General features: G+C 40.9%; 2 protein-coding genes and 1 pseudogene across 3 annotated transcripts; all 3 read left to right on the top strand.

The window, feature by feature from the left end:
* Positions 1-841: 841 nt before the first annotated feature.
* On the top strand, positions 842-7523 carry LOC125015843 (tumor necrosis factor receptor superfamily member 6B-like). Its single transcript, XM_047597850.1, has 6 exons — positions 842-2306; positions 5548-5637; positions 5968-6358; positions 6613-6792; positions 6919-7000; positions 7097-7523. The coding sequence occupies exons 1-6, from the start codon at positions 2142-2144 to the stop codon at positions 7317-7319; spliced, it is 1131 nt and encodes a 376-aa protein (XP_047453806.1). The 5' UTR covers positions 842-2141; the 3' UTR covers positions 7320-7523.
* Positions 7524-14462: 6939 nt separating this feature from the next.
* LOC125015813 lies at positions 14463-18659 on the top strand (annotated as a pseudogene).
* Positions 18660-20129: 1470 nt separating this feature from the next.
* Positions 20130-23781, top strand: LOC125015812 (tumor necrosis factor receptor superfamily member 6B-like). Of its 2 annotated transcripts, none has more exons than XM_047597786.1 (6): positions 20130-20328; positions 20879-20955; positions 21822-22206; positions 22433-22612; positions 22726-22795; positions 22927-23781. In XM_047597786.1, the coding sequence occupies exons 1-6, from the start codon at positions 20301-20303 to the stop codon at positions 23141-23143; spliced, it is 957 nt and encodes a 318-aa protein (XP_047453742.1). In that variant the 5' UTR covers positions 20130-20300; the 3' UTR covers positions 23144-23781. The 2 variants fall into 2 exon arrangements, with proteins under 2 accessions (XP_047453742.1, XP_047453741.1); XM_047597785.1 differs by having other exon boundaries at positions 20132-20328; positions 22726-22807.
* Positions 23782-24555: the final 774 nt, after the last annotated feature.

Here is a 24555-nt window from a genome sequence, read left to right as displayed (position 1 = left end):
GTCACATTTTCACTCAGTTGTTACGCATGGTGTGTGGATTATCGCCTGTAACTTCATTTACTAAAGCTATATTTTGCAACTTAGTTTACTGTCTGTGTTCTTTCTTGTATGATTATCACAGCCTTTGCCAGGAGTGGGTTTCCGCTGGGTTTCCATTGAGATGCCAAAAGCTTAGTTCATGAACTGTAGCAAACTAACCTAACCTGATGAAAGTTATGTTACTGGAAAGCTACATCTTGGAGAGGTCACCAGTCTATCACAGGGCTAACACCATTAAACTTGTTAATGTGCAGAGGCAACACTTATGAGAAGGTTTATGAGACTTTAGAACACAAGGGGATTGAGGGGACATTTCATTTTCATTCATAATTTTATTTTGAACATGTAAATGAGATCACAAGAACAGAAGCATATGACCAGTGCGTTATGTTGTAATGCTGTGGAAATAAATATATTGAAAACTTAGGGCATTATCTTTCTTTATATACACTACCCGTACAAAAGTTTTATAACACTCCAATATTTCTGCAGTTTAATGTCTCATTTTAATGAAAGTGTAGACCAAATAAACAACTGAAGTTAATAATAATAATAATAATAATAATAATAATAATAATAATAATAATAATAATAATAACCATGGAATCAATATATAACCCAAAATCTACCTTACATTTTCGACTCATCAAAGTAACCATCTTTGGAGTTCTTCCCAATTTTGCTGCAGAAGTTCCCAGAAATGTGAGTCACTTGTAGGTTGCTTTGCTTTCACTCTTCTGTCCAGTTCATCACAAACCAGCTCCATGAGGTTAAAGTCTAGAGACTGGGCCATGGAGATATGGTGCACTCCTTGTTTTCAAGCTTTCCATCTTGTTTTTATCCTGAGGTAGTTCTGGTAGAGCTTGGACTAGAGTTTTGGGTCATTATCTTGCTGTAGGAGTAAGCCAAGCCTGAACAACTATACCAGAGCCCAGCCAGCATGTCCATGTGGCGCCTACAATATGGGCTATGTGGGCACTGGGTGGGCATGGGGTTGAACTGGGTCAATTTTGCAGGTCCCATGTGGTTTGAGGTACATGTGCCCCACATTTGAAACCCATGTGGGCTGGCTGTACGAGCCCCATAAGAGATGTAAGTGGGCTAAGTGGGCTTAGGCATAAAAAGGGCAAATTTTTTTTTGGGCCCCATTTAAGGTCAAGTCTGATCCCCCTTCGTGCCCATGTGGGCAAAGATATGAGGCCTAAATGGGTCTTGTGCAACTCAGCAAGTTGGGCCGCACCTGAAACCCGGTCAGAACCTACCTGAGGCCAACGCATATGGGCAAACGAGGGACTGTATAGTCCCTTGGGATATGAATCTTTTAATGGAGTACAACTCAATAGATTAAGAAGTTTAACTTTTTTAAAAAATAAATAAATAAAATAAAATACATGGATTTTATTTTACTGTGAAAGACATATCTGGTTTTGTAATGTTTTTGTATGCATGTCGAACAACATCAATTAGCAAATGTTCGCTAAGACTGAGTAACACTACTAAGGAGTTTATCAAGCATTTAAAGAGTTCCATTTAATGGTGCATGCTATGTTTACTCTCAGTTTGTTTAATACATAAGTGCTTCTCATTGCCTGTTGTGCCACATACATCAATTTTCCATTGGGTTACGATGAATCATCTGAATGATATCTTACATGAAAACTGCATTGAAAATCATATATATTATGAATGTGTAGTGGTTTCAGGCTTTTGATAACAAGTATTTACAGAAATGTCAACAAATGACTGTTTCATAGAAATAACTAAATGTTTTTTGATGACTTTGAGGATGAAGGTTTCATGTGTCGGCGGTGGCTAAGTAGTATGAAAATACTACTTATTTGTAAATGACTGGCATTTACAAACCAACTAACTTCATTAAATATCTAGAACATTGCTTTGAGCCTAGTGCGTCCTTGAAAATTTGCGGACAACACCTAACCCCCAATATGCTCCCCGGGCGAACCCAACAGTAGTTCAGTAGTTGTGAAATATGTATGAATGTATGAAATGTGTATGAATGTATGAAACGTGTTGCCCAAATATGTTGTCACAGCCAACCTGATGCTCCGGCTGGAACGTGTGGGCAAAGATATGAGGCCTAAATGGGTCTTGTGCAACTTGTGCCGTTATCACGGCACTTCCAGCTTCCAGATAACAGTGATCCAAATCACCCGACAGGCAGAGTGCACTGCAGACCTGCACTGCTGTCTGACGTCTGGAGCTGTGCAGAGCTGTGCACAGTGCCGTTATTACAGTACACGTCCGAGGTAAGTTTTTGACATAAAAATCATAATCATAATCAAGTGTTTTCTTTTCTGTGGGAAACGGGTCCAAATGGCTCTTTGAGTGTTGAGGGTTGCCGACCCCTGACTTAGGGAGACAAAAACTAAACAGCTTCCTGCATCTCTTTCTCCTGAGTGGCCAGGTCGGGAGCTTCACCACTATGCAGGTTATTTGTAAATGGACAGGGAATTTTTCTTCCTGTCAACAGCTCACTGTGTTTCATTGATGAAGCCGCCATAAACATGATTGACAAAAATGATTTTGTTTTAAATTCCATTGTGAAACAGTTTTTACATAGTTGCGCATTTGTGTTTGAATGCTGTGGTTTGAAATGTTCAGTCAATGCAATTTTCATACTAAACAATCAATATGCACTGAGTCCATTTTGTCAAATGTGTGTTTTATTAAGTTTAATAAGAACAAGTTGGTGCTGGACTCTGACTCTTTGTCTTTTTTTTTCATGCAAATCACTTTAAAGTATTTGTTAAAGTAACATAACACCATTGAATAATATTAAGAAATCATTTTGGAGTAACAGGTGAAAATCAGGTACCCTGGAAGTCATGAAATCACTTTAACTGTTTCACAATGGGATTTAAAACAAAATCATTTTTGACCTCCACTCCCAGAGGAGGATGAAGACCCTTACACCTATAAGCCACAGATATGGCTTCCTTGACAGAGCCTGTAGGTCACCCACCCGCTTGGCTGTGGTTAATGCCAAAAGTAATGCTGTCTTAATTGAGAGAAATCTCATCCCTACTGCCTCAAGAGGGTCAAATGGGAAATGAGAAAGAGCATCCAACACCAATGACAAATCCCACATTGGGACCAGGGGCCTGGAAACTGGGAGCTTACGCGAGCACCTCTCATGAAACGACAAACAAGAGGGTGCTGGCCCATGGCTTGTCACCAAAGCCCACTGGGCAAGCTGAAATTGCTGCTAAGTAGACCTTAATTGTGGAAAAGACGTTCCCTTTATCCACCAACTCCTGCAGGAAACACAATACATCCACCAATAAACACTGAAAAGGAACATTGTGTCTATTATTGCACCACTCTTCAAAAATCTGCCACTTACTACTGTAAAGAAAGCAGGTAGAAGAGGCTCTGGCGTTCTGAATGGTCTCGATGACCTCTGGGGGCAGACCTGCAGCATTCAAATTCCACCTTTCACTGGCCAGGCCCATAGAGCCATGTGTTCTGGGTGTGGGTGGTAGATTTCCCCTCGTGCTTGGGATAGAAGATCCCTGCGAATGGGTAGAGGCCAGGGGTCGTCCACCAGAAGTTGAATTATCTGTGCCATCCATCGTTTCGATGGCCAACGAGGAGTTATCAAAATCAGCGACAAACTCTTCTCTCTCACTCTGGTTAGAGTTGGGGAGATCAAGCTGAGGGGTTGAGGGGAAAGCATAAAGCTGGACGTCTGGACAGTAAATCTGCTCCCAGGTTCAAAATCCCTGGCACATGAGTTGCTCGAAGGGACATCAGTCTTGAGCTGCTCCACACAATCAATCTCTGAGCCAACCTGTGCAGCTGTATAGAGCGTGTGCCGCCCTGGCGGTCGATGTAAGCTACTTGTAGGAGCCATACTGTTGCACTGGTGGATTATTCGCCTTTTGATTTGTTTGGTCTGGTTGCCACAGTGATGCACAGGGCTTGGGTCACGTGGACACTGGGGGATGATTGCAGTAGGTGATATAGGGAGCTGGTTCACCTGCACTGAGGGAGGAGAGAGGTGAGTGTTAGGTAGCCGCAATTTTTGTTGACCGCTTTTGTTCAGTTTTTTTGCTTTGTTACATATTCGCCACCAGTGTACACCTTCACCATCTTTTAGCATATGTAATCTGAAAGCCGCTGAAGTAGCTGCGATTGATTTATTAAATGCTTAAACTCACCTGGACTCAGCGTGCTTACATGAATCAGCATCAGCACTTCACACAAAATATACAGGACCTTATCTCATCCTCTCAAACGACTTTTGAATGACCGGCAAGTCATTACACTACTACAGTAGAGTTGTCCGTTTTCACTAAGACATGACGACCGCTGAGAAAGGGCAGGAAATGTCTCAGTGCTAAGAACACTGCTTGTAGCTCCAACACATTTATGTGAGCCTGAGCCATCCCTTTGGACCCAACCCCGTTCACTGCTCTGCCCATCAACGTTGCGCCCCATCCCCTGAGGGACGTGTCCGTTGTCATGGTTACCCTGGATGTCACCGTCCCCAGTGGTACCCCTGAGGTGAGAGGATGGATCTCTCCACTGACGGAGAGCTGTGATGCATGACGGCGTCCCATTCACCTTGCAGGAAAGATGACGGCACGGACATAAGCGGAGGGATGCGACCCAATGCTGAAAATCTCTCATCATGAGAAGCCCTAATTGCACCACAGATATGACTGATGCCATAAGGCCCAGAAGGCGAAGGCACAGCCTGAAAGACACGACTTTTCCTTGTTGAAAAAGTGCGAGACACCGCGTGAAGGACACTATTCTCTCTGCCGATAGCGTAACTCGATAAGAGAGGGAGTTTATTCTGAGTCCTAAATACTCCATACGACTCTTTGTCCAATTTATATTGAATCCAAGATCCCTCAGATGAGTTATCACTGTATTGGAATCTATGATCGCTTGCTCTCGTGAACAGGAGCATATTAGATAGTCGTCTATATATGAGAATATTCTGATGCCGCTGTTTCTCAATGGGGACAGCGCTGCCTCCACACACTTGCTGAATACCCTCGGAGCTAGTGATAGACCGAATGTGATTTTCTGAAACTCGTAGGTTATGTCTTGATGCGCAAACCTGAGAAACTTTCCGTGTGCGGGATAAATGGCAATGTGAAAATATGTATCTGAAAGATCGATCGTCACAAACCAGTCGTTTGGACGTATCGAGCGACAGAGCACTTTGTGTGGTAACATTCTGAACGTGTACTTTCGCAAGTGCTTGTTTAATACACGCAGGTCTAATGTTTAGATCAGCCTGTCAGACATGTGCCGGGATCGTCCCAAATTAACTTTGGTCCACTCTTCTATCTGTATTTATTTTTTTCTTCTCTGTGGATATGAGTGATTTTTACTCCAGTGAAGTGGGGTAATGGTCTGTGATAATCTTCCTTCTTTTCTCCCTCAGAATAATCATTGTAAAATAACACTGTTTGCCAAATTCTGAATCGCTGTTTATGCCTTCTCTCTTCTTTTCATTCTCTCTGTGTACAGAGGTATTTAGAGAGGAGGGAGGACAAGTTGTCACCAGGGGAGGCAATCAAAGTGGAGATCCGAGGAGGCAAGATGGGGAACAGAGGCCTGGTGAGTCAAATCCTTTTGTTTTCAAGATACTCATTCATCAAGAAAATCTTTCTTTTTCTCCCCAGTTCCCCTGCTTTTGAACACTTTTCTCGGTGGTTTTCTCTTTAATACAATCAAACCCTCCCTCGTTCATTTTCATCTAACATTTATCTGAATATCTCTCAGTACGTTTACATGCACGTGAAAAAATCGAATTATTGCCTTAATCGGACCATAACTACAATTATTTACTTGTAGCTAGTTTACATGGGGTACCACAGAAAATCTGAATTAGTGGCTACAAATGATAGTACCTATGATGCCAACAATCTCCCTGCCGTGTCTCCTCAGCTCTTCCTACCAGCTCTCCTCCTGCTCTCTGGTGTCCTCTGTGGTGCCTCAGCGGTGGATCCCATTCCCACCTATGAGCACCAAGACCGATCCACCGGGAAAATCCTCCAGTGCAACAAGTGTCCACCAGGCAATTACATGGGCGCTCACTGCACTGCCACCAGCCCCACCCGGTGCTATCCATGCATACCAGACTACTACACCGAGCTGTGGAACTACATGCCCATGTGTCTGTACTGCAGCAACCTATGCTCTGAGAACCAGGAGGTAGAGAAGGAGTGCTCCTCAACCAGCAACACAGTGTGTCGGTGCAAAGAGGGCTTCTACGCCTCTGACGACTTCTGTTTCCCTCACTCAGAGTGTGGCCCCGGGCAGGGAGTCCTAACCAAAGGTACTGTCTTCAGGGAAGAGAATCTCACAAACTATTAATACCCTGCTATATATATAATAAAATGACATAAATAAAATATTTACTGTCAGATTATACGTTTATGTTTACGGCAACTTATCAGAATCTGTTTTCAAAGGTATGGAGGAAGTTCAGGAACTGCTTTGGAAACTGTGCCCAACATAGTGACTCTCAGGAGGAACTATGGTTGGTTAAAACTCTGTAATGACCCACAATGCTTTGTTGTCCTTTTTCAGGTACACTGCAAAAAGACACTGTTTGTGAGCACTGCCCTGATGGCTATTTTTCCAACTCATCTTCTACGTCGGATTTGTGTGTAAAACACCAGGAATGCCCAAGCACACAGCTTGTGCTCCTCCACGGCTCAGCGTACCACGACACAGTGTGTGGCTCCTGTGAAGATCTTGCAAACGGAGGTGTGTATAATTTGTAGAGTGATCCCAGCTGCCTAACTCTCCATTATAACATTTATGAAGAAATAGGAATTTCCTAATACATGTAGTTAGTTTTTGTTAAGTTTCATTTGAAACTGTCTTCCTCAGGTGACACGCTGAGGACATTTCTCTCCACATTCTTCAGTTCACACAGGATGCGTGTAAGAAGAATGAAAAGATTTATCCACAAGTGAGTCTGCACCTTCATTTTCTTGCCTTTTTCAACCACTCCATTCCCCTCTTTATTTGCACAAATGTAAATCAAACCATTCTGTCTCTACAACAGGTACATCCAGAAGTCGGGAGAAGACAGGTGCGCCACTCTCCCTAAAAAGAGAGGTCCTCTCCTGGATATAATCAGAGAGTGGCTGGTCCAGGCTCCAGAGGAGGAGCTGAGAAAACTGCCAGCGAAGCTCAAGGCTTGTGACCTCAGAGTCATGGCAGAGAAACTGGAGAAGAGACTCACTGAGATTAAGCATGGGAGCCTAAACTGTACCTTAAGCATCTGATGCACTCCAATACAATGAGTCCATGATACATGTACAACTATATCTCATAAACGTAATATATGACAGAGAAGCTTAAAAACTATGTGAATTAAATGAATAACGTTCGTTGAAGCACAGATACATGATAATATTACAGACAGTAAGGCAACCACTGTCGCTAAAGTGTCCATTTGATATATTAAAATAAAGTCCCGGTATTGTCAAGTCATTGTCAGCTGTTTTTCTTTTCTCTGTATTTTTGACTTCAGATTTCTGAAGATGGAAAACAACTCACAGTTCAAAAGATAGAGAATCTCCTTATGTAAAGATGAAATGAAAAAATACTCAAGTATCACAAACGCAAATTTAAATTAGAAGTATAACTAGTTCTACAGAATGATCTGAAATGGAAATATTTAACCTGTCAGTGGAATAAACCAGTAAGAGGATTATGTAATCTGTAGTATGTTACTACAAATGACACCATTGTGGCAACCTGTATTTGAAACAAATGACCACAAGGTGTCGCCTCCTCTCTGTTTAACTCTGTGAGCATATGACAACTAGAATAACTAACATTGTTCAATCAGGTCCCAGTAGGTAATTCTTTGTTAATGATATTCAAGTCATCTTAATGATAAATGAGTGGACCACAGGCTGAATAAAATGTAACAGTGGTGAAACATAGAATAGTTGCTCAACTGAGTAGCCTATGGCCTTTTTCATTCAGCAGAATGAACATGTTGATCTCTGAGTTGAAGATTACATATAGAGCTGCTTCATCTTCTCTCTGGAACAGGCCCTCAACAAGATATGAAAAAGTTATTTATTTATTAATAAAACCACCTTCTGTCAAATCTGTGACTGTTTTGACTGTTTGGCCAGGGTCCCAAATAAACCTGTATCCAGACATAACCTTAGTTTTAGTTTAGTTTCCTGAGTGGAACATGAGAGAACTGCCATTCTCTAATATCTAGGTAACACTTCTCCTAAGCATTTTAGTTTTATTTTATCTTAAATGTGTAAAACGCCATTAACAAAAACTACATTTATATTGTTGAATATTATTTAAATAATAGCGAGTTTCATACAGAGGTGCTGTCATCATGCACATAAATGTCTTTTAAAATGCTCATAGTTCCACAGTTTCTAGTATAGCGATTAATGCAGTTATATTAGAGCATTTTATTTTATGGCTTCATTTGCACTAGGAGTCGTCTTTGTAATATTTTTAAGTTACTTATGTAACCCCTCCCTGTACCTGTCACTCTAAGACAGGGTTAATATCAAACAGGAAATGAGGACCAACTCTAACTCTAGACTCGATGAGGAGACTACTGGTATCTACTCAACTAAATTTTGATTTAGATCTGTAATGTCTACCCCAAATAACACACAACAGACTGAAAGTTTAAAGGAGGTATATTATACAAAGATCTTTCAACCACAATTGAACCCAAAATACAAAAAAAATATATAAAATACAAGTAACAAAAACCTCTGAGATCTCAGGTACTGAAAAGCAAACTGTCCCAAAAGTTCAAATGAATAAAAAACTAGGAAAAAAAATGGAAAAATGGGCCCAAATAAATAAAATAAAACGAGTGCACTCAAAGTCCTACCGCCCTCTTTAACAGTGAACGTCCAATGATAAGTATCACGGTGAAGATGAAGATGTGGATGGAGATATGGATGACCTCACGTCCAAGGGAAAGTAGCCACTGGGATGGAGATGGGGATGGATGACAGGGTAGGAACCAAGGACTGAGGACCCAGACGAAGGAATCAAAAAAAACCAGCCTACACAACCATGCAGGAAAATGATCTCATTCAGTCCATAATAAAAAGGTCAACTCGAATGTAAATAAATAAATGTACTACTTCTCAGTGTAAATTTCACTTTTCTTCTACTACCATTTTTCATGAATTTTTAATATCTATCTTAACTCATAGTAACCAAAACATGAATTCACATAAACATTTCAAAATAACTCTGTTTCCCTCCCTCTCTTTTTTTAACATAACTCATATTATTCACATGAATTACATTAACTTTACTATTCACAACAGTACAAAACACCATTTTAACTCAACACACTCACTAGCTTAGCTGCATGAATTTTTCGGCCGAGGCCTAACACTGATAACATTAGCCTGCACCAAGCCTACTATCAAGAGTTTCACTCACAGTAATAAAAATAACAACACAAGATTCATAAAGCACAAAATATAGTCTTCTGACACTAATACATTACTCCAACCTGTTTCGAGTTTATCCCGACTGGTTTTAGAGAGAGTTCAAGGCTAACTTAAGTTATTTTCAGTGTTTAGCACTCTGATAGCAAATTAGCATGCTAATGTAAACATCGATCGTTACTCACCGGGAAATCAATTGTTTACACAGTTAAGGTCGTCCTAGTCGAACTCGCAGCTCGCTGATAGTCTCTTCTCGTTTAGTTTCATGACTTCTGAGTTTTTTATCATTTCAATTCTAACTTTTCCTCTTTTTTCTCTTCTCACATCTACACACGCACCATGCATCGGTCAGTGGACTTGCAAAGATTTTCTCTAAAGTAAGATGCACACACCATACATCGGTCAGTGGACTTGCAAAGATTTGCGCTAAAGTACGATGCACACACCTGTCAGCTTTTGGCTCACTGAAAACAGCGCGCAACAACTGCCACCTCTGTTAAAGGGGCAGTAACACATATACAGTTTTTTTTATAGGAGAAGATGTTTTTACTGCTCCACTCTTGTGGAAAATAGTCATGCATTTAATTTTGAGGGAAACATTTAGAACATAAATAGATCATATAAACATACATTTCCAAAGCAACTACAATTAACTGGGGTTTAACTAACCCTGGTTACACTTACAGTCATCTTCTGAGCTTCTACACAAGCATGGGGACTCAAACACCTTCGGGACCATCACAGGTATCTGGTTCCACATGTAGCACATCCTTATTAATTACTATTTCTGAGATGATTTACCCCTTCTTTTTTTTTTACTTATCACATCTACAAAGTATAAAAATTAATAGAGCAAACTCGGTTCTGGGTTTTGCTCCTCTTATGTCTGAGTCAGACTTTCAGATGCCACATGGAGCATCTCCTGGCGTCTCTGTGGCGTCTTTCTAATAGTGACATGTGGAGTACACATTGCAATATTATGGATTATTTTTGAAAAAGTTGTAAGCATTTGTTTAAGAGATTCAGTGCATGGATGCTGGTATCTAACACACAAGACAGATAGTGAGTCATGATATATTACTGTAACACTGATAATTACTAGATGATTATTTCATGTATCTAATCAAACTGTATAACTTTAATATAAGCATAGTGCTTTGGTTGACATTACCGAGCAAAATTTATTCTGACCTCATACAATTCAAATTTGCAACACATTGCATTTCAAACAAGTATTTTACACTGTTTGGATATTTATTAATTTGCATTAGCAAAACAAAATTCATAACCAAACTGATCAGACCATAGACTATGCAGACGATTGTTTCCCTTATTTTCTTTAATTCATGCTCATGTTAATGTTAACACTAATATCATATTATATAAGTGACCACAAAAACCAAGATATTGGTTTGAAGCCCTGAAATTCAAAGTCCGAAACTCGCTTTGTATCTTGGAAATGTCTTGAAAAAAAAGTTCCTCTGCTGCTTAACCACATTTAACCGCCGTTCGACCCTTCCTGCGTCTTTTTTCAATAACCCTTTCAGCACTTTGATAAAATGTCCAATATTTCAGTTCACTCTACATGTGGAAGTTGTTTGACATTTTAAGCAGAGGTTTTGCAGCCCGATAGCAAAAACCGGAAACCCCTAAAACCCAACAAACCAATCACCACGCTGAGTTTATTGTGAAATAGCTGCATGGTCTATGGTGGCCTCTTGTGGAGAGATTTTCGTTGTGCAGGACATTGGATGGTTCAGATAGCACAAAGCATGACGGGAGAAAAGGTTTTGAATTTGTGGAATTTCAGTGAGGCATTATAATCATGGATGTATGGGTAGTATGCGAACATGCACAAAGTAAGTCAGGGTTTACTTGGCCTATATGAAAAAGAAAACGATGAAAAACAAAAAGCCTGATAATAATAATCATTCATCATTATCGCCTTCATCATAGTAAAGACTCTTGAGCTATGGGTATATTTCTGTTTATCTCTGTGTAACCATGTTGTTGCCAGTATGTTTATGCTGCCTCAAATCGTGGCATTGGCAACTAGCTGTGACATTTCCGGTGGCATCCCTAGATGCCATGGTCGATGCCACTGTCAGGGGAGATGCCACGGCCGATGCTACGGCCCATGCCTTTGTTTATGGGAGATGCCACTGTCAATGTCACTGTTTACGCCGCTGTTTGTCCGAGACAATAGGGTCTTGCGGCAGACCTCTAGCGTGAGGCCGCTTCTGTGTCAGACGCTCAGAACAATAAGTACGCGCAAGAAACTTCGAAATAAAATCATTTTACACACTTTTGTAAGAAGCGGCTCTATCATTAATTCATATTTAATAAGACCCTGCTAGAGCGGAACAGTGGTCCGGTGGTTATTGCGGATGCCTCTCAGTGAGAAGGTCTTTGTTCGAGTCCAGCTCAGGCCTTTCACATGTTAATTTTGATTCTTTGTTATATGTTGTAATATAAGTTGCCAATCACCTTTTTAGCTATGTTCAAATAACAGTGTCAGCATGTGTGGGGGAGAGGAATAATTAAAACTATATTTTTGTAAAAAAACAAAAAAATAAAAAAAACAACAACTTATGAAATGTGTTGCCCAAATATGTTGTCACAGGACAACATGAAACCCATGTTGCAATAATTAAAAGTTGCTACTGCCTGACTTAGACTCCGGCTGGAACGTGCCGTTATCACAGGCACACTGGAAGTGCACACTTCCAGCTTCCAGATAACAGTGAGCCAAATCAGATGACAGGCAGAGTGCACTGCAGGACTGCACTGCTTTGTCACTCTGACAACCCACAGCTCACGTCTGGAGCTGTGCAGCCGTTATCACAGGCACTTCCAGCCGGAGTCTAAGTCAGGCAGTAGCAACTTTTAACTATTGCAACCTTAAGTGGATTACCACTTTACAAGTGGATTTGACAAGTTACCCAGTACACGAGGCTGACTCGGTCAGACTGCGGACTGCGTCCGAGGTAAGTTTTTGACATAAAAATCATAATCATAATCAACCGCAGGTAGACATTTTGCAGCCGTTCGCATCATTAATGCGCACTGTCACGAGCAGCAATATATGCAGTGTTATCTTCATTTTAGATGTCAAAAGGGTTTTGTGGCTCCCAGTGTTTTCTTTTCTGTGGGAAACGGGTCCAAATGGCTCTTTGAGTGTTGAGGGTTGCCGACCCCTGACTTAGGGAGACAAAAACTAAACAGCTTCCTGCATCTCTTTCTCCTGAGTGGCCAGGTCGGGAGCTTCACCACTATGCAGGTTATTTGTAAATGGACAGGGAATTTTTCTTCCTGTCAACAGCTCACGAGGTGAGAGTCCTAGATCGATAGATTGTGTCACTTGGGCTGGATCTCAATGAGAATAGGACCAGAGGTTTAGCCTCTGTCCAACTTTAAGGACTCTTCTGTAAAATGGGTCCCATTATCCGAACGGATACTTGCTGGGCCCCTTGAGCAAGGTATTAAGTCATATATCAACCAATTTATGACCTCTTCAGCTGTCTCAGTTCTGGTGGGTATAGCTTCCACCCATCTAGATAGATAGGGATGCCACCATTTTTGTGTCAAGACACATCTTCTTCCTGATTGATGTCCCCTTTTATGTCCCTCTTCACATAACATCATCAGCAAGGTGGAGGGTGACAATTCTCCCATTTGACCTCCATAAGCCCGTTATTTTACATTTTTTTCTTTTGTCAACCCACGCCGGTGTCTCATGAGAGGCTGCTTTAGCTTGCATACTCAACATACTCATACTCTTACATACTCTTGCATACTCATACTTCACTAATGACTTTATGTTCCATAGTCAGATGCATGATGTTTACTTAATCAATATTCTCTCTTAGTATCATCTACTAATATCACAATATAATTTTATATTTGATTTCTAATTTGATATATTCTTTTTTCGATATGGCTTAGTTAATGAGTCTTTATCTTCTTTCATTTACCTATCTGTGTTTCATTGATGAATCCGCCATAAACATGATTGACAAAAATGATTTTGTTTTAAATTCCATTGTGAAACAGTTTTTACATAGTTGCGCATTTGTGTTTGAATGTTGTGGTTTGAAATGTTCAGTCATTGCAATTTTCATACTAAACAATCAATATGCACTGAGTCCATTTTGTCAAATGTGTGTTTTATTAAGTTTAATAAGAACAAGTTGGTGCTGGACTCTGACTCTTTGTCTTTTTTTTTTCATGCAAATCACTTTAAAGTATTTGTTAAAGTAACATAACACCATTGAATAATATTAAGAAATCATTTTGGAGTAACAGGTGAAAATCAGGTACCCTGGAAGTCATGAAATCACTTTAACTGTTTCACAATGGGATTTAAAACAAAATCATTTTTGACCTCCACTCCCAGAGGAGGATGAAGACCCTTACACCTATAAGCCACAGATATGGCTTCCTTGACAGAGCCTGTAGGTCACCCACCCGCTTGGCTGTGGTTAATGCCAAAAGTAATGCTGTCTTAATTGAGAGAAATCTCATCCCTACTGCCTCAAGAGGGTCAAATGGGAAATGAGAAAGAGCATCCAACACCAATGACAAATCCCACATTGGGACCAGGGGCCTGGAAACTGGGAGCTTACGCGAGCACCTCTCATGAAACGACAAACAAGAGGGTGCTGGCCCATGGCTTGTCACCAAAGCCCACTGGGCAAGCTGAAATTGCTGCTAAGTAGACCTTAATTGTGGAAAAGACGTTCCCTTTATCCACCAACTCCTGCAGGAAACACAATACATCCACCAATAAACACTGAAAAGGAACATTGTGTCTATTATTGCACCACTCTTCAAAAATCTGCCACTTACTACTGTAAAGAAAGCAGGTAGAAGAGGCTCTGGCGTTCTGAATGGTCTCGATGACCTCTGGGGGCAGACCTGCAGCATTCAAACTCCACCTTTCACTGGCCCGGCCCATAGAGCCATGTGTTCTGGGTGTGGGTGGTAGATTTCCCCTCGTGCTTGGGATAGAAGATCCCTGCGAATGGGTAGAGGCCAGGGGTCGTCCACCAGAAGTTGAATTATCTGTGCCATCCATCGTTTCGATGGCCAACGAGGAGTTATCAAAATCAGCGACAAACTCTTCTCTCTCACTCTGGTTAGAGTTGGGGAGATCAAGCTGAGGGGTTGAGGGGAAAGCATAAAGCTGGACGTCTGGACAGTAAATCTGCTCCCAGGTTCAAAATCCCTGGCACATGAGTTGCTCGAAGGGACATCAGTCTTGAGCTGCTCCACACAATCAATCTCTGAGCCAACCTGTGCAGCTGTATAGAGCGTGTGCCGCCCTGGCGGTCGATGTAAGCTACTTGTAGGAGCCATACTGTTGCACTGGTGGATTATTCGCCTTTTGATTTGTTTGGTCTGGTTGCCACAGTGATGCACAGGGCTTGGGTCACGTGGACACTGGGGGATGATTGCAGTAGGTGATATAGGGAGCTGGTTCACCTGCACTGAGGGAGGAGAGAGGTGAGTGTTAGGTAGCCGCAATTTTTGTTGACCGCTTTTGTTCAGTTTTTTTGCTTTGTTACATATTCGCCACCAGTGTACACCTTCACCATCTTTTAGCATATGTAATCTGAAAGCCGCTGAAGTAGCTGCGATTGATTTATTAAATGCTTAAACTCACCTGGACTCAGCGTGCTTACATGAATCAGCATCAGCACTTCACACAAAATATACAGGACCTTATCTCATCCTCTCAAACGACTTTTGAATGACCGGCAAGTCATTACACTACTACAGTAGAGTTGTCCGTTTTCACTAAGACATGACGACCGCTGAGAAAGGGCAGGAAATGTCTCAGTGCTAAGAACACTGCTTGTAGCTCCAACACATTTATGTGAGCCTGAGCCATCCCTTTGGACCCAACCCCGTTCACTGCTCTGCCCATCAACGTTGCGCCCCATCCCCTGAGGGACGTGTCCGTTGTCATGGTTACCCTGGATGTCACCGTCCCCAGTGGTACCCCTGAGGTGAGAGGATGGATCTCTCCACTGACGGAGAGCTGTGATGCATGACGGCGTCCCATTCACCTTGCAGGAAAGATGACGGCACGGACATAAGCGGAGGGATGCGACCCAATGCTGAAAATCTCTCATCATGAGAAGCCCTAATTGCACCACAGATATGACTGATGCCATAAGGCCCAGAAGGCGAAGGCACAGCCTGAAAGACACGACTTTTCCTTGTTGAAAAAGTGCGAGACACCGCGTGAAGGACACTATTCTCTCTGCCGATAGCGTAACTCGATAAGAGAGGGAGTTTATTCTGAGTCCTAAATACTCCATACGACTCTTTGTCCAATTTATATTGAATCCAAGATCCCTCAGATGAGTTATCACTGTATTGGAATCTATGATCGCTTGCTCTCGTGAACAGGAGCATATTAGATAGTCGTCTATATATGAGAATATTCTGATGCCGCTGTTTCTCAATGGGGACAGCGCTGCCTCCACACACTTGCTGAATACCCTCGGAGCTAGTGATAGACCGAATGTGATTTTCTGAAACTCGTAGGTTATGTCTTGATGCGCAAACCTGAGAAACTTTCTGTGTGCGGGATAAATGGCAATGTGAAAATATGCATCTGAAAGATCGATCGTCACAAACCAGTCGTTTGGACGTATCGAGCGACAGAGCACTTTGTGTGGTAACATTCTGAACGTGTACTTTCGCAAGTGCTTGTTTAATACATGCAGGTCTAATGTTTAGATCAGCCTGTCAGACATGTGCCGGGATCGTCCCAAATTAACTTTGGTCCACTCTTCTATCTGTATTTATTTTTTTCTTCTCTGTGGATATGAGTGATTTTTACTCCAGTGAAGTGGGGTAATGGTCTGTGATAATCTTCCTTCTTTTCTCCCTCAGAATAATCATTGTAAAATAACACTGTTTGCCAAATTCTGAATCGCTGTTTATGCCTTCTCTCTTCTTTTCATTCTCTCTGTGTACAGAGGTATTTAGAGAGGAGGGAGGACAAGTTGTCACCAGGGGAGGCAATCAAAGTGGAGATCCGAGGAGGCAAGATGGGGAACAGAGGCCTGGTGAGTCAAATCCTTCTGTTTTCAAGATACTCATTCATCAAGAAAATCTTTCTTTTTCTCCCCAGTTCCCCTGCTTTTGAACACTTTTCTCGGTGGTTTTCTCTTTAATACAATCAAACCCTCCCTCGTTCATTTTCATCTAACATTTATCTGAATATCACTCAGTACGTTTACATGCACGTGAAAAAATCGAATTATTGCCTTAATCGGACCATAACTACAAATATTTACTTGTAGCTAGTTTACATGGGGTACCACAGAAAATCTGAATTAGTGGCTACAAATGATAGTACCTATGATGCCAACAATCTCCCTGCCGTGTCTCCTCAGCTCTTCCTACCAGCTCTCCTCCTGCTCTCTGGTGTCCTCTGTGGTGCCTCAGCGGTGGATCCCATTCCCACCTATGAGCACCAAGACCGATCCACCGGGAAAATCCTCCAGTGCAACAAGTGTCCACCAGGCACTCACATGGTCGCTCACTGCACTGCCACCAGCCCCACCCGGTGCTATCCATGCATACCAGACTACTACACCGAGCTGTGGAACTACATGCCCATGTGTCTGTACTGCAGCAACCTATGCTCTGAGAACCAGGAGGTGGAGAAGGAGTGCTCCCCGACCAGCGACAGGGTGTGTCGGTGCAAAGAGGGCTTCTACGCCATTGACGACTTCTGTTTCCCACACTCAGAGTGTGGCCCCGGGCAGGGAGTCCTAACCAAAGGTACTGCCTTCAGGGAAGAGAATCTCACAAACTATTAATACCCTGCTATAAATAATAAAATGACATGAATAAAATATTTACTGTCAGATTATACATTTATGTTTACGGCAACTTATCAGAATCTGTTTTCAAAGGTATGGAGGAAGTTCAGGAACTGCTTTGGAAACTGTGCCCAACATAGTGACTCTCAGGAGGAACTATGGTTGGTTAAAACTCTGTAATGACCCACAATGCTTTGTTGTCCTTTTTCAGGTACACTGCAAAAAGACACTGTTTGTGAGCACTGCCCTGATGGCTATTTTTCCAACTCATCTTCTACGTCGGATTTGTGTGTAAAACACCAGGAATGCTCAAGCACACAGCTTGTGCTCCTCCACGGCTCAGTGTACCACGACACAGTGTGAGGCTCCTGTGAAGATCTTGCAAACGGAGGTGTGTATAATTTGTAGAGTGATCTCAGCTGCCTAACTCTCCATTATAACATTTATGAAGAAATAGGAATTTCCTAATACATGTAGTTAGTTTTTGTTAAGCTTCATTTGAAACTGTCTTCCTCAGGTGACACGCTGAGGACATTTCTCTCCACATTCTTCAGTTCATACAGGATGCGTGTAGGAAGAATGAAAAGATTTGTCCACAAGTGAGTCTGCACCTTCATTTTCTTGCCTTTTTCAACCACTCCATTCCCCTCTTTATTTGCACAAATGTAAATCAAACCATTCTGTCTCTACAACAGGTACATCCAGAAGTCGGGAGAAGACAGGCGCGCCACTCTCCCTAAAAAGAGAGGTCCTCTCCTGGATATAATCAGAGAGTGGCTGTTCCAGGCTCCAGAGGAGGAGCTGAGAAAACTGCCAGCGAAGCTCAAGGCTTGTGACCTCAGAGTCATGGCAGAGAAACTGGAGAAGAGACTCAGTAAGATTAAGCATGGGAGCCTAAACTGTACCTTAAGCATCTGATGTACTCCAATACAATGAGTCCATGACAGGGAAGCTTAAAAACTATGTGATGCGACAATAATGTTTGTCAAAGCACAGATATATAATAATATTACAGACAGTAAGGCAACCACGGTCGCTAAAGTGTCCATTTGAGATATTAAATTAAGTCCCGGTATTGTCAAGTCATTGTCATTGTCAGCCGTTTTTCCTTTATCTGTATTTTTGACTTCAGATTTCTGAAGATGGAAAACAACTCACAGTTCAAATGACAGAGAATCTCCCTATGTAAAGATGAAATGAAAAAATACTCAAGTATCACAAACGCAAATTTAAATTAGAAGTATAACTAGTTCTACAAAATGATCTGAAATTGAAATATTTAACCTGTCAGTGGAATAAACCCGTAAAAGGATTACGTAATCTGTAGTATGTTATTACAAATGACACCATTGAGAAATGTATTTGAAACAAGTGACCACAAGGTGTCACCTCCTCTCTGTTTAAGTCTGTAAGCATACGACAACTAGAATAACATTTTTCAATCAGGTCCCAGTAGGTAATTCTTTGTTAATAATATTCAAGTCATCTTAATGATAAATGAGTGGACCACAGGCTGAATAAAATGTAACAGTGGTGAAATATAGAATAGTTGCTCCACTGAGTAGCCTATGGTCTTTTTCATTCAGCAGAATGAACATGTTGATCTCTGAGTTGAAGATTACATATAGAGCTGCTTCATCTTCTCTCTGGAACAGGCCCTCATGTTATTGTCCCTCAACAAGATATGAAAAAGTTATTTATTCTCAATAAAACCACCTTCTGTCAAATCTGTGACTGTTTTGACTGTTTGGCCAGGGTCCCAAATAAACCTGTATCCAGACATAACCTTAGTTTTAGTTTAGTTTCCTGAGTGGAACATGACAGAACTGTCATTCTCTAATATCTAGGTAACACTTCTCCTAAGCATTTTAGTTTTATTTTATCTTAAATGTGTAAAACGCCATTAACAAAAACTACATTTATATTGTTGAATATTATTTAAATAATAGCAGGGTTCATGCAGAGGTGCACATATATGTCTTTTAAAATGCTCATAGTTCCACAGTTTCTAGTATAGCAATTAATGCAGTTATGTTAGAGCATTTTATTTTATTGCTTCACTTGCACTATGAGTCGTCTTTGTAATATTTTTAAGTTACTTACAGTCATCTTCTGAGCTTCTACACAAGCATGGGGACTGAAACACAAACTCGGGACCATCACAGGTATCTGGTTCCACATGTGGCGCATCCTTACTAATTACTATTGATCCGACCCATTTCTGAGATAATTTACCCCCGTTTTTTACTTGTCACATCTACAAAGTATAAAAATTAATAGAACAAACTCAGTTCTGGTTTTTGCTCCTCTCCAACTTTCAGATGCCACATGGAGCATCTCCTGGCGTTTCTCTGGCTGTTGAAATATTATGGATTATTTTTGAAAATGTTTTAAGCATTTGTTAAAGAGATTCAGTGCATGGATGCTGGTATCGAACACACCAAGAGAGTCCTGAATTTGTCTCAAGGTAAAACATGCCTTGTTCAAAGGTCAGATGTCACAAAAACAGTGAAAAACAAACTAGCTGAACAACAAATTGCAAAAACAGCACGTTGCTCACATTTCTGTGGCCAACATGTTTACAGGCCACTACGTCACTCCTGCAAGGGTAACAGGGAGGAATGGCACAGAGTGTACTTTTGTTCCTTTGTATTTCAGAATGGGGGATACCGTGAGAGCTTTGACGTAAGTTAAAGACTTAAACGTGCGAACAACAACAAGAGAAGTTCAACATCATTGCTCAATATCCATGTTAAAAGGGATTTAAGGACCCTGACCTCTTGTGAAAACAAACAAGGAGATTTGGCCCTGGCCTAAATGACAACCGATCTGCAGTTTGCAAACCTGCTGTTGACAGAGTGCCACTAGCTGCCAGGTGCACCAGGAGGATCCTGGTGTCTTTCCTTTTGACTGAACTCCTGTCGTTACTTTTGGATTTAAGCTTCAGAAAATTAAGGAGGAAATGTCAGGAGTTGCTAAAGAGCGTCTTGGTAAGAGCAGATTTGTGTCTCCATGTCTCCAGATCATGTTATTGTGTTTTGGACCAACCACCTGCATACAACCTGAGAGAAAATAAGTTTAGTGTAACCATTCAATTTCTAATATTCGCATATTGCAGACAAAAGTGTGCTGAGTAGTAGTGTTGTTATCTTTACTAATATCCAGTCATTATTGGTTGTAGGACCAGGTTTTAGTGTGATAATTATCAGATCTTTTGTTGGTGTGTGCTCTTTGAAACATATACAGGCTGTAAATGTTTCAAGCTGTTCTCTGCCACATAGTGCTGTTAATTTAATGGGTGGACCGAAGTCTGTATAAGGAAGAAATAGTTTAGATCAGCCTGTCAAAGTAACTTTGGTCCACTCTTCTATCTGTATTTAGTTTTTTCTTCTCAGTGGATGTGTTACTCCAGTGAAGTGGGGTAATGGTCTGATAATCTTCCTTTTTTTTTTCTAGACTAATGATTTTAGAATAACACTGTTTGCCAAATTCTGAATTGCTGTTTATGCCTTCTCCCTTCCTCTCCTCCTCTCTGCGTAGAGAGGTATTTAGAGGGGAGGGAAGAGAAGTTGTCACCAGTGGAGGCAGTCAAAGTGGAGATCCGAGGAGGCAAGATGGTGAGTCAAATCCTTCTGTTTTCAAGCTACTCATTCATCAAGAAAATCTTTCTTTTTCTCCTCAGTTCACCTGCTTTTGAACACTTTTGTCTGCAGTTTTCTCTTTAATACAATCAAATCCTCCCTCGTTCATCTTCATCTGACATTTATCTGAATATCACTGTTACAATGTCTGTTTCAGTTCCAGATAAGTACTTTTAGTTTTTATCATCACAGAAAAGAAGGTAAAGAGCCTTTGAGCCGTATCTAAACATTTCCTCTTTCAGTGAACCTTTGAACTCTTTGATAGGGGCGCAGGGGGAACCAGATATGTGGCTGCTTCACGTTGGTTACGTTCAGAAGCTTTTATAAATAATTGCCAGTGTTGCCCAGCAGTTAGGTCATGTGATTTCCCTGCAGAGATTTTTTTTTTTTTTACTGTAGCCAGAGTTTTAGAAAATTGTTACACAAGAGCTGAACGGATAATGATTTATCCCTGTTTAGTGAATCACATTCTGCAAAGTTGCTCTGCAGAAAGTCCTCCGTGTCTAACTAATATAAATCCTATATTTGTTGACATTCTGGCACAAGTATCGGAATTTGTTATTATTGCTTGTTATTTCCTGTGAACCAATGGGAGCGCATGTTATTATCACTGGATCCCTGTGATGCTTCTCAGTTGTGAGGTTACTAACCCCTAGCTCTACCCTAATATGTAATTACACTAAAGAATGCAAAATAAGTCTGGGACTTTAAGAAACACATCTATACTAATGAATGATATCATTTACTTGTAGCTAGTTTACATGGGGTACCACAGAAAATCTGAATTAGTGGCTACAAGTGACAGTACCTATACCAACCATCTCCCTGCCGTGTCTCCTCAGCTCTTCCTACCAGCTCTCATCCTGCTCTCTGGTGTCCTCTGTGGTGCCTCAGCGGTGGATCCCGTTCCCACCTATGAGCACCAAGACCGGAGGAAAATCCTCCAGTGCAACAAGTGTCCGCCAGGCACTCACATGGTCGCTCACTGCACTGCCACCAGCCCCACCCAGTGCTCTCCGTGCGGACCGGACCACTTCACCGAGCTGTGGAACTACCTGCCCAAGTGTCTGTACTGCAGCAACCTATGCTCTGAGAACCAGGAGGTGGAGAAGGAGTGCTCCCCGACCAGCGACAGGGTGTGTCGGTGCAAAGAGGGCTTCTACGCCATTGACGACTTCTGTTTCCCACACTCAGAGTGTGGCCCCGGGCAGGGAGTCCTAACCAAAGGTACTGCCTTCAGGGAAGAGAAGAACAGCTTCTTAAGATACTCGCACGTGTTCACCGATTAAGATGAACGACGACAAAAACATTTCTATTCTTGTACAAATCTTCACATTCTTACAAACACACTACGTTATTAAAGCAAAGGAAAAGTTCACACGTGGAATGGAAACTTGAGCAACGGTTGGTTAAACTCTGTAATGACCCACAATGCTTTCTTGTCCTCTCTCAGGTACACTGCAAAAAGACACTGTTTGTGAGTACTGCCTCGATGGCTATTTTTCCAACTCATCTTCGGCGTCGGATTTGTGCGTAAAACACCAGGAATGCTCAAGCACACAGTCTGTGCTCCTCCACGGCTCAGTGTACCACGACACAGTGTGTGGCTCCTGTGAAGATCTTGCAAACGGAGGTGTGTATAGTTTGTAGAGTGATCTCAGCTGCCTAACTCTCCATTATTACATAATGATGAAACCTGAATTCCCACAGCATATTTTGGTTTTAATTGGAAACTGTCGTCCCTAGGTGAAACGCTCATGACATTCATGTCAGCATTCTTTGGTGCACGCAGGATGCGTCCAGGAAGAAAGCATATGTTTGGCAATATGTGAGTCTACGCTTTGCTTCTAAACCTTTCATTCTTTCTATTCATCAGCTCTTTTCAATTGCCCCCGTCACCTCTTTATTTACACTGATCCAAATCAAACCATCCTGTCCCTACGCCAGGTACGTGCCTGAGTCGGGAGAAGAGAGGCCCACCACTCTTCCCAAACAGAGAGGTCCCCTCCTGGATCACATCCGAAGGTGGCTGGCCAGAGCTCAAGAGGAACAGCTGAGAAACCTGCCAGAGAGGGTTTCGAAGCTCAACACCATGGCAGAAAAACTAGAGAAGAGATTCAGCGAGATTGAGCAGAGGATCCCAAACTGTACCTTAAGCATCTGATGCACTCCAAACGCTTGCAGAATCCTTAATATATATTTGAGTATGCCTCTTTTTGATTTTAGAAAGTGATAGAGCATCTTCTTTTCTCATTATTTTAGTCTGCATGTTATTTGTTTTTTGCACTCATTACAAGCAGTGCACATTACACAGGTTGAGGTGACCATAAGTGCATATGAATTTTTATACTAAATGAAGACTCAACAAGACATTAAACAAAGTGTGTTATGGTATTGTTGCAACTGTTTTTGTATCACATTGACAATATTAGGTGGTGCATCGAAACCTTGCATGATGAAAAAAATGTATTATATTATATTATATTATATTATATTATATTATATTATATTATATTATATTATATTATATTATATTATATTATATTATATTATACAGATGTCAGGAGTTATATGCAAATAGTGTCATTTAATACTGAAATATTTAATCTGCCAAGCTAATCTAAAAAAAAACAAAGCAAACCAAGCTGTTATTTCAAGAAATCGCCACACGATGTCGCCCCTCTCTGTTGAACTCTGGGGCCAGTCTAAATCAAATAATATAAACTACTTTTCCTAAATAGAATAGCGAAAGAAAGTTGTATCGTGTCTCTTTTAACTAAATAATAAAGACTATGATATTAATGGATGAGTTTAACGAAAACTCTTTGAAACCCCTTGAGCTGAGTCAACTCTTGAGTTACTTCTTTCATAAAAAAAAATAATGTAACTCTAGGTTTGTGCTAACTTACTATGTGATTTCTCTCTGCCAGATATTCCACATCATGAATTCACCCCAAGCCACTGAAAGAGTCAATATTGTATGTCACTCTGACTTTCAACCATTCAGTAGTAAGCCTTGAAAAACATAGTGTTCTGCAAAGGTTACGTAATCCAGAAAAGTATTAAATACATACTCAAATAATTTAAGAATACTTTCTTTTTGACATAATGAAACAGAAAGCTAAATTGAGGAAATGAGGTAAATAAATTATGACTAGAAATTTATTTAAATCTAAAACAACAAAGCAAAACACTGATTTTCTTCTGTTATTTAAGGTGAATTTAACAGAAATTTAACAAAATTTAATTGATTATTTCATTCAGATATTTCTAAAAGTGTCTTCTTTTTTTTTTTTTTACAAATATCTTTGACTGTAAATGTGAGTATATCTGTACTGTTCATATATACATTTACATATTTATTTCGCTCAGTTACACACAGACTATGTAAGTCCTCTATTTTTTATTTATTTACCTTATTATACCCATATTCTGTTTAAATACACTGAGAGCAAGCTATTACTGTAATTTTGTGTGTGTTGAAAGGGTAGGCCTCGCTAAACAGTGGTCTTCAATCAATCAATTCAAAAAGGTACCCAACGTGCTTTACAATAAAGCCATAAAATAATACATAAA

This window comes from Mugil cephalus, chromosome 11 (assembly GCF_022458985.1).
Source record: "Mugil cephalus isolate CIBA_MC_2020 chromosome 11, CIBA_Mcephalus_1.1, whole genome shotgun sequence".
NCBI lineage: Eukaryota > Metazoa > Chordata > Actinopteri > Mugiliformes > Mugilidae > Mugil > Mugil cephalus.
Note: the sequence above shows the minus strand (reverse complement) of the source record. Positions and strands in the feature narration are given on the sequence as shown.